Here is a 13,134-nt window from a genome sequence, read left to right as displayed (position 1 = left end):
AAAAAAAATCCTCATCAGTTAGAGACTCATGCTAAAATTTGTGGATCATATGATAAAGTGTCTGAAATATGCTTTAAAATATTCTACCAAATGGGGAGGAAGCTGCTGGGGAAGAATAGAGGAAACAAGAATAGAAAAATGGTGATAGCTCTGGGGCTGAGTAATGGGTGCACGGAGGTTTAAGATAGGACTTTCTCTGCTTTTGTGTATGATCAAAATTTTCAAAATAAGAAGTTTAATTAAAGAAAAAGAAGGGAGTGGCTAGTGTGGCACAGCTGTTAGACAGAGAAAGGGGAGGCCTGAGGGCAGCCACCAGACTCTAGGACACGAAGCTACTACTGACCCTGGCAGGGGGGCTGGTGAAGGGTGGGGAGCGGGGGCCAGGAGCCAGCCTGGAGCGACAAGCGGGAGGGGGGACCGAGGCCCTCAGCGCGGAAAACAGATTTTGGCTGGAAGGGGCTGAAGGAGGAAGGACATTTGAGGAAGGAATTTTGTTTCACACGGGAGAGACTTCAGCACGGCTACATGCTGAGAGGAAAGCTCTAGAGGAAGGAAATATTGGGGGGCGGGGGGGGACCGACCCTAATGACCCTAATGCAGGCTCCGGGAGGATGTCACTAGGTTCAGGGCTACCGGCCAGCAGGAGAGGCGAGGGTGTCAGCAAGGTGATTTCTAGGCGGCCCTGGGCAAGGGTGCTGCGGAAGGAGGGAGGGAGGAAGAAGAGGGGTGTCCTCAGGACCCCGCTGTGGCCTAAGCTCCGGTCAGTTCCGACTTGGGGTCAAGGGCCTGGGAGGCCTCGATTCGCCTGGGAGCAGCTCTCTCTGCAGGCCTGGGTGCTCCTAGTGCATCTGGGAGCGTCAAGTGGGCGACGGGGACACCCCAGATGGCAAGGCGAGAGGGCCAAGCAGGTAGGTGGGCTGCGGGGGGTCAGCCTGCTGCCCTCGGAGCCGCTGCTGCCGCCCTTCTGCACGCCCACCTGACTGGCGCCTGCCCCCCACTCCAAAGGCTGGGGCTTGTACTTTGGTGGCTCCCGTCCCTTCGGCTGTCCCCACGGACAGGAGGGCTCAGTGAGGGCCAGGACCCCCTCCCTTCCCCAGCTCCCGGGCCCCGGCGTTCCCAGAACAGGCCCAGGCTCTCCTTCCTCCCTGGCCTCTGGCCCCTGCCGGGCTGCTCTGTCCCCACTGCCATCACCACATCCCATTCCCCCAGCCCCAGGGGCCGCCCCGCCACCACCTCCCTCCCTGAGAACACAGGCTCTTGCCCAGGCAGCTCAGGAAAGAAAGAGATTTAGGGCGAGGCCCAGGGCAAGGACAGCAGCAGGTGGAAGAGGCCGTGGGCACTGCTGGGAGCCCCAGCACCGGGCCCCTCTGACAGCAGCCAACCAGACCCACTTCGGTTTGCCCGGGGTGGGGGTGGGGGTGGGGACGGAACTCACTTCTTGCCCAGCTGCCGGGCGACGTCACAGCGCTGAAAGCCCTCCAGGTGGTAGAGGCGGCGTGCCAGCCGGCGGGCTGCTTCGCTGACGCCCTGGCCCCCATTGGCCAATGGGTCTGTGCTGCCAGGCTCCAGCCCCTCTGAGCTGCTCAGCTCTGAGTCTGAGTCTGACAGGCCACCCTTAAGGCTGGGGTCACTGCGGGGGGCGGGGGGCAGGGGGGGAAGAGGAGGGGTTCAGAGGCCCTGGCTGGAGGCTGGAAGCTCTCCCCAGACCTCTGAAAATCCAGGGGCCAGACCAGGAAAAGAATCTTCCCTGCCTCGGGACAGAATCACGCCAGACCTTCAGAAAAGCTGGCAGGGGAGATCACGAGATGCCCAGCACCCTGACCCCATTTGGGCTGGAAAGGTCTGGAAGGGCAGAATGGAACCTCGGGCTGAGCATGTGAAGTCCGGGCGGGGAAGGCGGGCACAACGACCTTGCTGGGCTGTTCGCTCTGGGTCTTGGGTTGCCCTCACTTGCCTCGCCTTCTCGGGTCTCAGTTTCCCCATCTGCTCAAGGGCTCTCCCGGCTCCCAGCCTGGGCCCCGTCTCACCTGGCCGAGGTCAGCAGCTGCTCTGTGTCCTCCTCCTCCTCCTCCTCGTCCTCCTCTTCCCCGCTTGGGCCCGGAGAGCCGTCTTCGTGGAAGCCGTTGGGCACGGCCGCGAGAGACAGGCGGCTCAGGACATTCTCAGAGCGGCTGCTGGAGATGGAGCGCCGCAGGGGGCTGCCCAGCTCCCCGTCGCCACCAGCTGCCCCCACGTCCCCCTCGGACCCCATGTCCCCCAGGCCCAAGCCAGCCCCTGGCTCGGGGCTATCCCGGGCCCGCTGCTGGATGAGGGGTGTGAGCGGAGCCTCGAAGCTGACGCAGCTGTCACTCTCGTCGGTGAGGCTGAGCACGTCGAGGGAGTCCAGGCTGCTGTACTGGGTGCCCCGCAGCAGCTCTGACTCCACGATCTTCTCAAACGTGGCACTGAAGCCGTCCCGCACATCCGGCTCTCCCGGGCCATCCAGCCTGCAGGACAAAGGACCGGTCACCCTCCTGCCCGGTGACCCACTTACAGGTGCTGGGATCCCCCAGCTGGGAGCTCCCTGGCACGGATCATGTCCTGTTTATTCCTCCAGCCAATATTTCCTGAGCCCTGGGTGTCAGGCGCTGGGCCGGGTCCTGGGGTACAGCAGGCAAAGGATGGCCACTGTCCTGCCCTCCAGCATCCACTGTGTCTGGCCCACAGTAGGCATCATTCATCTAAATGAGTGAATGTGGAGCGCCCGCCATGGCGCAATGAGTTAGGCATCTGACCTCAGCGTCTCGGTTCACTGCGGAGGTGCGTGTGGGTTCAATCCCTGGCCTGGCGCAGTGGGTTAAAAGATCCAGTGTTGGTGCGGCTGTGGCTTGGATCCCGTCCCTGGCCTGGGAACGTCCCTAGGCCATGAGGCAGCCACAAAAATAAATAAATAAATAATACAAAGAAAAGAAAATTAGCTTATTAAAAATCAAAATAAAAAATATATGCATGAATGGGAGGCCTTCTCTCCAGCCTGGCCTGGGAAGGGGACGGGGGCTGCTCCCCCCGGGCTCCCCCATCACAGAGCGTTCCACCCAGGGCCATAATGTTGCCGTCCCCACCGCCTGGCTGGTTCTTAGCTCGGCTGCCCACAGTCTAGCTCTCAGGCCTTGCTTTAGAGAGCCTGGGGGAGGCAGGCCACAGCGTCCCCCACCCTGGCCCCTCATGAGTGTCCATCCTCGGGACACCCCTTCCTCTCCCCACCCCTCTCAGCATGTCACGTTCTGCTTGTTCCCTGCTTTCGCCTGTTTTCCAGCCCCACCCAGCTCCCCACGTTCAGGGCCAGGGAGCACCCGGCACGGCACACGGGAGGACCTCTGAACCCTGCTGAATGACGCGCTGGGTGAAGAAGCAGACACCTGTTAGCCCAGGCCCACTACACTGCTTTTGGAGGGCCCTGTGTTGCCCCCGGAAAGGGCCTTTGCACCGGCCGTTTCCTCTGCCCAGGGGCCTCTTCCCCCAGCTCAAGCCCTCCTTCTGCAGCCCTTTCTCACCCGTCACCCTGTTTATAACTGGGACCTCACCCCAAACACCTCAGCCCCTTTTTCTATCTTTTTTTTTTTTCCGGCCACACCCACGACATATGGAAGTTCCCCGGCCAGGGATCGAATCTGAGATGCAGCTGTGACCTACACCACAGCTGCAGCAACACTGGAACCTTAACCCACTCTACTGGGCCAGGGATCAAACCAGAGCCTCCAGAGAGAAACACTGGATCATTAACCCACTGCACCACAGCGGGAACTCCCGTTTCCCCACTTTACTTTTTCCAAGGCACTGTCCCCTTCCAACATACTATATAATTATCTGTCCTTTTTATGATGTATTATGTCTTCCCACTAGACCATAAGCTCCATTAAAGGAGGAATTTTTGTATATTCTGTTCGCTGATACAGCCCCAGCACCTAGAATACAGCACCACACACACAGACGAAGCAAGGCCTCTTATCCACCGGGGAAATACACAAGCAAGCAGGGAAATGAGGCAAGGACGAGGACTCAAGAGATAGAAGCTGAGACGAGGAGAGAGAGCAAGGAAGAGAACTAAAAGAAAGACAAGAAAGAGAGAAAAGATACAGAGAGCATGAAAACCAGGGAGAGTTAGAGAGGCAGAGATAGAGAGAGACAAAGAGAGACAAAGAGACAGAGACAGAAGCATCGAGATGGCAAGACGAAGAGACCCAGGAAAAGAAAGAAGCCGGCGGAGCCCAGCCCCCTTCAGCTGAATCACGGCCCCCCAGTCGCCCCAAATGCTCCCTCCACCCCCTGAGGATCCGGCTGGGCCCCGCTTATCCCGGCCCCTGGGGCTCATCTGCATCTGGGGGACCCGGAAGTGCCCCTCCTTGGACCTCCCGGGGTGCCTCCTGGACAAACAGTAACTGGAGAGAGAAAAGCTGAGCCATGGGGAGAGGCAGATATGGAAAAGGTGGTGCGATGCCCTGCAGGGGGCTGGGGAGGAAGGCGCCGCCTGACCCCAGGAGGACGGAGCCAAGAGAGGGGCCTGCCCGCCCCCAGAGCAGACACTCCGAATCCACCAGCAGCTTTCTCTGCCAGGCCGTGCTGGGACCTGGAACAGGGCAGAGTCCTGCCCTTGGGGGCTCTCACCTCCTCAGAGCCATGAACACCCAGCCCAACACACGCACGCGTGCACACACACACACACACACACACTTACCTCTCACCTTCTCGCACTCCTAGCAGACATGAGGGGCGGTTTGACAGGGGCTTGAAAACTATCAGCCCAACATCCAAACTTGCATCTGTCCCCATCTTCAGCCATCCTCCAAAACTCCACCACCTACATACCAACTGCGTGCTGCCCCCACCCTCTGCCTGCACCCTGCTCAGCCCTGCTCGGGTGGAAACCCTCTTAGGGCACAGCTGGTTACACAGGTGCTGACCCCACGTTCTCACATTCCTGCCCTCAGAGACCCAGGCACACTCAGCCCAACATAGCCACGCCCAGGCCCGAATGTGTATCCCAAATGCACAGGCCAAGCTCACCAACACGCTCACACATCCCCGTGCACACACCTGTGTGCCCCTTCCACACACACGCACACACACACGAGCTTGCACACCTCCTGCACCCTTGCCTGTCCAGGTCAGGTGCACACTCAGACTTCTGTATAGCCCCCCCCCCCCGGGGGGCTTCTAGACCTTGCCCTGCTCCATCCCTACCTCCCTTGTCCCACTGGCACCTCCAAAACACCATGCAGGGGCCGGGCCACCCCCGGCTGAGGATAACAGAAATGAGGCTGTAACTCCAGGCAGCAGGACTTGGTCCCTGGTCCAACTCGCAGACGGAGCTCAGGGAGGAGCAGCTGACCAGGTGAGGCCTTCCCCGCTCTCTTGAGGCCGCTGCAGAAATGGGAGAGCCTCACACCCAGAAAGCAGAGGGGGGATGACCCTCCCACGTGGTGGCCTTTTGGAACCGCAATGCCCAGCCTGGGGGAGGGAGCGCGGCCCTCCAACCGCGTATAGAAGCACCCACAGCGGTTGAGGGGCTGAAGGTGAGGGCCTAACCCGCCTGGCCTTTGAAACCTGTCTTATGGTTCTGTCCTTCCAAAACAGGGACATAAAATCCCTTTTTTTTTTTTTTTGCTTCTTAGGGCCGTGCCCCCGGCACATGGAGGTTCCCAGACTAGGGGTTGAATTGGAGCTATAGCAGCCGGTCTACACCACAGCCACAGCAATGCCAGATCCGAGCTGTATCTGCGACCCACACCACAGTTCACAGCAACGCTGGATCCTTAACCCACTGAGCGAGGCCAGGGATCTAATGCGCATCCTCCTGGATGCCAGTCCGGTTCCTTTCCACTGAGCCACAGCGGGAGCTCCAGAATTCCCGTTTCACGTATGAGAAAAACCAGAAGCAGAGAGGCTAAGTGGCGAGGCCCAGGCCCTGCAGCACTGGGGCAAAGGCAGTGAGCCCCACAGGAGACACCCACTCACCCCAGCTGAGGGTCCTCAGCGTCTGGACAGAGGCTCCCGGAGGCATCTTCCCCCTCGGCCAGCCCGCCAGCCCCCCAGGGCCTGGACTCCGTAGAATCTTCCAGAATGTTTGAGTCGGGCCCCAGGGCTAGGCCATTGGTGAGAGAGAGGCCAAGGCTGAGGCCATGGCGGGCCGCGCCCAGGCCCTGTGTATGCTCCTCAGTGTCCGCCAGGGGGTCCTGCTCCTCACGCCCTGGGCTCTTGCGGCTACCGTTCGGGTCCTCACTGGATGCCATTCCGTTCTGGTCCCCAGGCTCCTCCTCAGGTTCCAGGCTGGGGTCCCAGGTGGCACCGTCTTCCCCAGGCAGGGCAGATGGAAGCTTCTCCTCATCCATGGCAGCTGCTGCTCCCAGCCGTGCCAGCTGCTTTTGAGATTCCGCTAGACCTGGCTTCGAATGAAGAGATGGGGGATCAGACAGAGCAGGGGCTGGGGGTCTGAGGCCCAGCAGACCCAGCACCAGGCAGCCTGCCTGGGGACAAGGGGATGGCCCAGGTGCCCTCCTGGGGGGCCTCCTGGCTGGAGGCTGCATTCAGGCCGTGGTCTCACTGCCCTGCTCAGGCCAGCCCCTCTCGCCTCTCCCGTGACCTCCAGCCACCGCGTGCTCCAGTCCTGCCTTCGCTGTCACCTCCTGCATGTCCACGGGGCCCTTTAGAATTCACCAACACCCTCGGAGGAAGGCCCAGGCCGGGAGGGACTGGGGAAGGGACCAGCACTCCTCCAGGACCCCTTCTTCTCCCGCTGGGGAGTGAGGGGACAAAGCCCCAGGCTGACAGCAGCCACCTTGCCCCTTGCGCATTCCCTGGCCTTGGCTCCAGGAGCGAGCCAAGCGGCGCCTGGAGAGAACTGTGCTGGGGCTGCCCTTGGAGTGAGAGTTAAGAAAGGAGGCAAGGAAGTCAACAGCTGGGTCAGAACAGAGGCCACCCCAGAGGAGCCCAAGCCCAGCCCCAAGCAGGCCATCGTGAGGCCCAGCACGAGGCGCTGTCCAAGGTGCTGGGTGGAGCCGCGCCACCCAGAGACCGCAAGAACGCGGGGTTGCCTCCTCCTCTGCCCAGCGCCCAGAGCCCTGGCTGGGCGAGGAGCAAGGAGGAGGGGGCCTGCCTGGCTCCCCTCCACATGCGGCCCCCAGAGCTCACCCAGCCTGGAGGAAGGACTCACAAGGTCGCTGCCATGGGCCCCTCCGGGGAGAGCACCAGAGCGGGGGTCGGCCCTGCTCTGCCCACTCACTGCAAGACCCTGTGGGGTCCAGGCTGGGATTCCTCACCACCCCGCCAGGCCCGGCCCACTCCCCCCTGCCCTGCTCAGGTCTGCTTCTCCTCTGCAGAATGAGGACACCAGAGTTAGCTGCCATCTCCGCCACCCACTCTTTTTCAAACAGATCAGAACCAGCTCAGTTTCCCAGAGGCTCCCGGTCCGTGTCAGGTGGGAGGGCAGTCAGGATGCACTGGGTTCCGCGTCTCCCCTCCGCCCTCTCTGCCCCACCCCCAGGACCTCTGCCGCCAAGGACAGGGACCAGTCCCTCCAAAGGACTTCCTCCCTCCCCTCTTCAGGTCTCAGCCACCCCCCCCTGCCCCCGCAGCCCCACTCTCCTCTGGAGGAGGAGGGCAGAGGGCTCCGGGGAGGCTAGAGGAGGAGAGGCCGGCCAGCCTCCTGGGCTGCAGCAGAATGAGCTCAGGTACAGCCACAGGCACTGAAGTGAAGGCTGGACGTCCTGTCCCCACCTGGTCCTAAGTGTCACCGAGGAGATTGTTGAAATACAGACTACAGTCCTTCCCCCAGACCTCCTGAACCAGAATTTATGGGGAATGGGTATAGTCATCTGCTATTCTTTTTATTTGTTTGGTTGGTTGGTTGGTTGGTTTTTAAGGGCTGCATTTGCCGCACATGGAGGTTCCCAGGCTAGGGGTCAAATCAGCACTGCAGCTGCCGGCCTGCGCCACAGCAACACCTGATCCTTAACCCACTGAGCAAGGCCAGGGATCGAACCCATGTCTTCATGGATACTAACGGGTTTGTTACCAATGAGCCATGGGAACTCCTTTTCTCTTCCTTTCTATGGCCACACCTGCGGTGTATGGAAGTACCCGGGCTAGGGGTCAAATCACAGCTGCGGCTGTGGCCTATACCACAGCCACAGCAACACCAGATCGGAGCCACATCTACAACCTACACCACAGCTTACGGCAATGCCATATCCTTAACCCATTGAGCGAGGCCAGGGATTGAACCCACAATCCTCACAGACTATGTCAGGTTCGTAACCCACTGAACCACAAGAGGAACTCCCCAAATCTGTTATTTTTATGATAAGGCAAGTCTGAGAACCATGGGTTAGATTCCAGGAGAAACTTCCCACTTAGATAAGCCTGGAGAGGAGGGTGCGTCGACCTTTCTGGGGGCTTCGGGCCCTTGAGGGGCGCTCTTCCACTACAAGGCCACTGAAGATTCATGCACCCCTTGGTTTTCAAACATGGGGTGGACACGAGCGGGTGGGACCGACGGGCATCTGGGCCCAGGCCCCCCCCCACACACAAGCATCACTTCCTAGACTTTTGAAGAAGCAGAAGATTCCACTCTAACAACAAATCAAAAACTTCTGCAGACTGAAAAAATCTGAAGAGCCAGACGAGAATATTTAGAATATCTGGGCCCGATCCTAGGTCACTGGGGACCCCACGGGGCTCGGCACTAAGTGGTCTGCCCTAAATCCCTGCTGCTGCGGTTGCTATTTTGATCCGTCCCCTCAGCTCGTGTGCTCAGAGGACGGAGAACGGGAGGCCATCTCCTCAGCTGAGACTCCTGCGGGGGTTGGGGAGCCCTCAGAACAGGAGGAGGAGGGAGAGTGGGGCCTTTGGCCTGCTGCCTGAGTGCGAGTCCTCTGGCCTGCGTTCCAGCCCACGGGCCTGGGTGAGCAATGGACCTGGGGCACCCACTTCCTCCGGAACGCCTCAGGCTCCCAACCTACGCCTGGAGCGAGCTCAGCAGGGTGCGGTGCCTCCCCTTTGGCCGGGGCCTCTACCTGAGCTCCCAGTGAAGCTTGAGATTTGAGAGTATAGACAGCTTCATCTGGTGCTCAGTCTACACCAGCCCCGAAGCCAGACTTATGGACAAATCAAGGACCCCCACATCCCGCCCCAGCTTCCAGCAGCTGCCTCCGGCTGGCTCTAGCCCTACCTGCCCTGCCATGTCCTCCTGCAGCTGGGAGTGAGATGCAGGTTCTGCCAGCACTGGGCACTGGTCCGTGTCCTGGGCTTCTGGAGATGAGCAGACAAGGGGCAGCATTGAACTCCGCTTTGGGCGGGGGCCCAGAATCCCTGCCTGGGCTGAGGGCCAGCTGCCCCAAGAAATAGCTGAGCCGGGATGCCCCTCTCTCACTGAGCCCAAGGGAGGGGTGCATGCGGGGGGGCGCTTTCAGGGCAGGGGTGTTTAGCAATGCCCGAGTCCTCACTCTGCATCACCATGTGCCCTGGGACTCAACACTGTCCCCTCTGAGCTCTGTGAACCCCTGTCCAGAATGCGAGCATCGCCTCTGCTCTCCTTCCCCAGGGCTAGTGGGAGAAGGTCATGAATGCTCAGAAGCCTGAGAGCCAAGGAAGAACAAACTCACTACAGAGGCCAAGGAGAAAGGCAGCTAGGGCCCCCTCTTTCCACAAGCACAAGTGCCACATGGGGACACTGAGGCACAGAACCAGACAAGGTTCTACCCGAGGCCCCACACTAAGTAGCTGCTTCAAGACTCAGGAGTAGCTTCCCTCTGCCCCTGAAAAGGGCGGCAGGTGCAGGATGAGTCCCCGTTTCCCAGAGCCTCTGTCAGAGCCTCCCAGAAGATCAAGGGCTCAAACCCTCAGGTGGAAGAGTCTACGCAAAGCAGTGACCTAGCCCACTTCCAGCCCTGCTGGCAAGAGCAGGGGCGGGGGATATAGCTGGGCCACAGGGTGCCCATGCCAAGGAGATGCCTGCAAATGACAGGCTGCCAGTGGCCAGAACCCTTGTGTCCTCTCTTGGCCTGAACCAGGCTCCATTCCAGGCAGGGGCTCCTGTTTCTGCCCTTGGGATGACCATGGGCTTAGCAGCCTCTTTTTCAGCACCAACCAAGATGAGGCCCGGAACGGTAGCGGAACCTCGGCTGGGCCAGGGCTGAGGTCAAGCCAGCCCTTTTCCAGGGCTCAGCTGCTCCTGCAACAGCCCCGTCCCCCCACACACCCTCTCCGTGGCCTCTGCAGCCAGTTGGGAAAACACAAACTACATCGCACCCCTCCCTCCCTAGCCCTCCCCCAGCTCCCCTCCGCAATCCGGCCTCCAGCCTGGCCTAAAAACGCGCTGCCTGAGCTGGTTCGCGGCCCTCGCCCCATCCCCCGCCCCCCACAGCCACACTGGCCTTCTTTCTGCTCCCTGAGCTCATTCCCACCTCAGGGCCTTTGCACCAGCTGTACCCTTGGCCTAGAATGCTCCTTCCCTGGATCTTGAAACGACCGCCCCTTCTGTCACTCAGGGCTCAGGTCTAATGCTGCCTCTGCGGAGAAGCTCCGACTACCAGGCACGCGTTCGCACCCCTTCCCCGCGCATCCTACCTCCTGAGCTCCATTTCGCAGACCTGAAACGCCCTTTTCTATCTGCTCCCTTCTCTTCTGCCATCTCCCTCCCTAGGAGTGGGGGGACCAGGTCACGTTCACTGCTGTCTCCCCCAGAGCCTAGCACAGGGCCCAGACGCCTGGACACTTTTTAAACACTGGGCAGCTGATAACCTGGCAACTGTCATCACCCCCCTGCAGGCAGAAGCCCAGGGAGGCCGAGGCCCATGCTCAGGGTCACCAAGCTGGAAAGTGACCAGGCTGGCTTCTGCTTGGAACGACGCTGGGCTGTCACAGGGATGACCTTTTATCCCTAGGCTGGAGTCCAAGCCAGGGACTGTGGAAAGCCCGAGGAAGGGGCTGGAGGCCCAACATGGCCCAGAAGACAGACAGCAGGTGCCTGGGGGCCGGCAGCTGTGTGCACATCTGTGAGCAAGCGTGCAGTACAGGCATTTGTGGGCACGTGGACACACACACACCAATGCACATGGAGGGAGCTGGGCAGCCCCTCCTGAGTAATTCCCGGGGTGGTGAGTGGAGATGCGGAGCCTACAGGCCTAGGGGCAAGGGCAGGGCAGCTGGACCCACATCACCGGGCAGCTGGGGTCAAAACCATTCCGCTTTGGGAGAGACCAGGAGCGGGGAAGGGACAACCCTTCAGACTAAGGCGGGGGGCAGAGGGAAGACAGGCAGCCACACCGGCCACCGCCAGGCCCAGTGGCATCAGGTGTGTGCTGTGGGCTTGGGAAGAGATGGGGAGGACGGGCGCTCGTGGTGGAAATGGGGACACAGGGAGCAGGGCTGGGAAAGGGGGCGCGGGGTGCGGAGCCTTACCCAGAACAGGCAAATCTAAGCGCCTGTGAGACCTCCCAGGGGCCCGGAGCTCCGGCCGGGTATATAGAGGGGACCGGGAGCCGAGAAAATCATTCTGAAATGTCAGTGTAGAGGCAAAACCGAGACCACTGCTGTCCCGGGAGCAGGGCTGGGAGCCAGGCACTCAGGCGCCGCCTCCCACGAGCTCGGGGAGCTTAGGCGACTGGGACTCCTCTCCGGCCTCATTTCCCCGGGTACGTTACACACTTCCAGCCAAGTTCGAAGCCCAGACCGCTTCGAGCATCTCATGGAGCTCTGGTCTTCCTCCGGAGGGACTCACAGAGGTGCACAACATTTGAGCATTTTTTGAGAGGCACAGGGACCCTACATAGCCCATCCCTGGGACCTGGGCAGGAACCCCCACCTGGACAACCCCCAAGGACACTGAACACTCAGAGTTCCATAAAGGCGATTTACAAAAAAAAAAAAAAACAAAGCTGGGAGCCCTTCATTCTCAGACCTGTTCTCTGCCCCCAGGAATCTACCCTGAACACCCGCACTGGTCCCACTGCCCTCCCCCCAGTTTCTACTACACTAAGGGCCTCCCGAGTCACCCAGATTTTAGCTCATGGGCTGGGATCTTCACACACACACACACACACACACACACACACACACACACACGTGTACACACGTGGACAGTTAAATAAGATAATCAGTGCACAGGGCTGGTGTGTTGTACCTGCTCAGGACAGATCCTGCCGGCGGCACCCACACCATTCCCAGGACCTAGGCCTCCACGAGAACCGACAGCTTGGGCAACAGGGAGTGGACAGCAAGACCCCTCGGTGGGGCCCTAGACCACACAGCTCACCGTGCTCCCCCACAGCCTCCGCCAGCCAAGGGGTCTGGAGGTCAGGTCCCTCCTGTCATCCCAGGACTTGGGCACACTCCTAGGCACAGATCAATCTGGGCCTGTGTCCTCGATGTCCCCAGTGCTCCAATGTCCTGGGGCAGGGAGGCTTCCAGAATAATCGGGGAGGGCTGTCTACTCAGGAGCCCTGGGAACTGCCCGGCCCCATTTCCCAAAGAGATCCTAATTCCACCACCCACTTGGTCTCCCAGCTGGGAATCTTGTTGTGCAGCAGCAAGGACCTCAGAAGGGACAGTCCAGGACAGAGGGTCGGCCCCCTAACTGTGCAGCCAGAAAGACTAGGCTTCAAATCCCACACGCTGTGTGACCTCAGGAAAGCTGCCCACCCCCCTGAGCCTCAACAGCCTCCTCAGCAAAGTGGGGGAGGCTAAGGGCATCTGCCTCGCAGGTCTGCAGAGGAGCGGGCTGGCTGCCCACGCGGGGGGCAGAGGGCACGGGAGGGCAGCTCCGGACCCCCAGTGGCCCCAGCAGCCACTTGTCAGGGGCAGCCTGTCAGAGGAGGCTCTGCAGGGCTGAGGCAGGAGAAAGGGCCTGTGGGGGCCAGGGGGCGGGCCAGAGAGGATGCCCCACCCTTCCCCGAGGCAGGTGCGAACACTGCAGGCCTGGCCCCTCTAACACCCCTGCCCCAGGCCAGTGTCCCCCCAGCTTTCCATCTCAAGGCCCAAGAGCCACACCAGGGGCAGGGCAAGGACCCAGGCCTGGGGCTCCCTTCAGAGGTGCCATCCCTGCAGGTGCTGTCCATGTGGGGTTAACCTGGAGCTGGGCCCCACTCTGCCTTTTTCCTC

The 13,134-nt window shown here is 60.6% G+C and overlaps 1 protein-coding gene across 6 annotated transcripts in view; it reads right to left on the bottom strand.

Moving 5' to 3' along the window:
• PSD2 (pleckstrin and Sec7 domain containing 2) overlaps positions 1-13,134 on the bottom strand; it is a 66,988-nt gene that overhangs the window by 32,921 nt on the left and 20,933 nt on the right. For 4 of the 6 annotated variants that reach the window (XM_021084876.1, XM_021084878.1, XM_021084874.1 and 1 more), the window contains 3 exons: positions 5,995-6,422; positions 2,028-2,486; positions 1,436-1,630 (listed from right to left, as the gene is read on the bottom strand). In XM_021084876.1, coding sequence (XP_020940535.1) covers positions 1,436-1,630; positions 2,028-2,486; positions 5,995-6,368 — 1,028 coding nt within the window. In that variant the 5' untranslated portion in view covers positions 6,369-6,422. The remainder of the gene's footprint in view (positions 1-1,435; positions 1,631-2,027; positions 2,487-5,994; positions 6,423-13,134) is intronic. The other 2 variants (XM_021084873.1, XM_021084877.1) reach the window with 1 other exon arrangement.

Source organism: Sus scrofa, chromosome 2 (assembly GCF_000003025.6).
Source record: "Sus scrofa isolate TJ Tabasco breed Duroc chromosome 2, Sscrofa11.1, whole genome shotgun sequence".
Classification (NCBI taxonomy): Eukaryota; Metazoa; Chordata; class Mammalia; order Artiodactyla; family Suidae; genus Sus; species Sus scrofa.
This window is presented reverse-complemented; position numbering and strand designations above follow the sequence as displayed.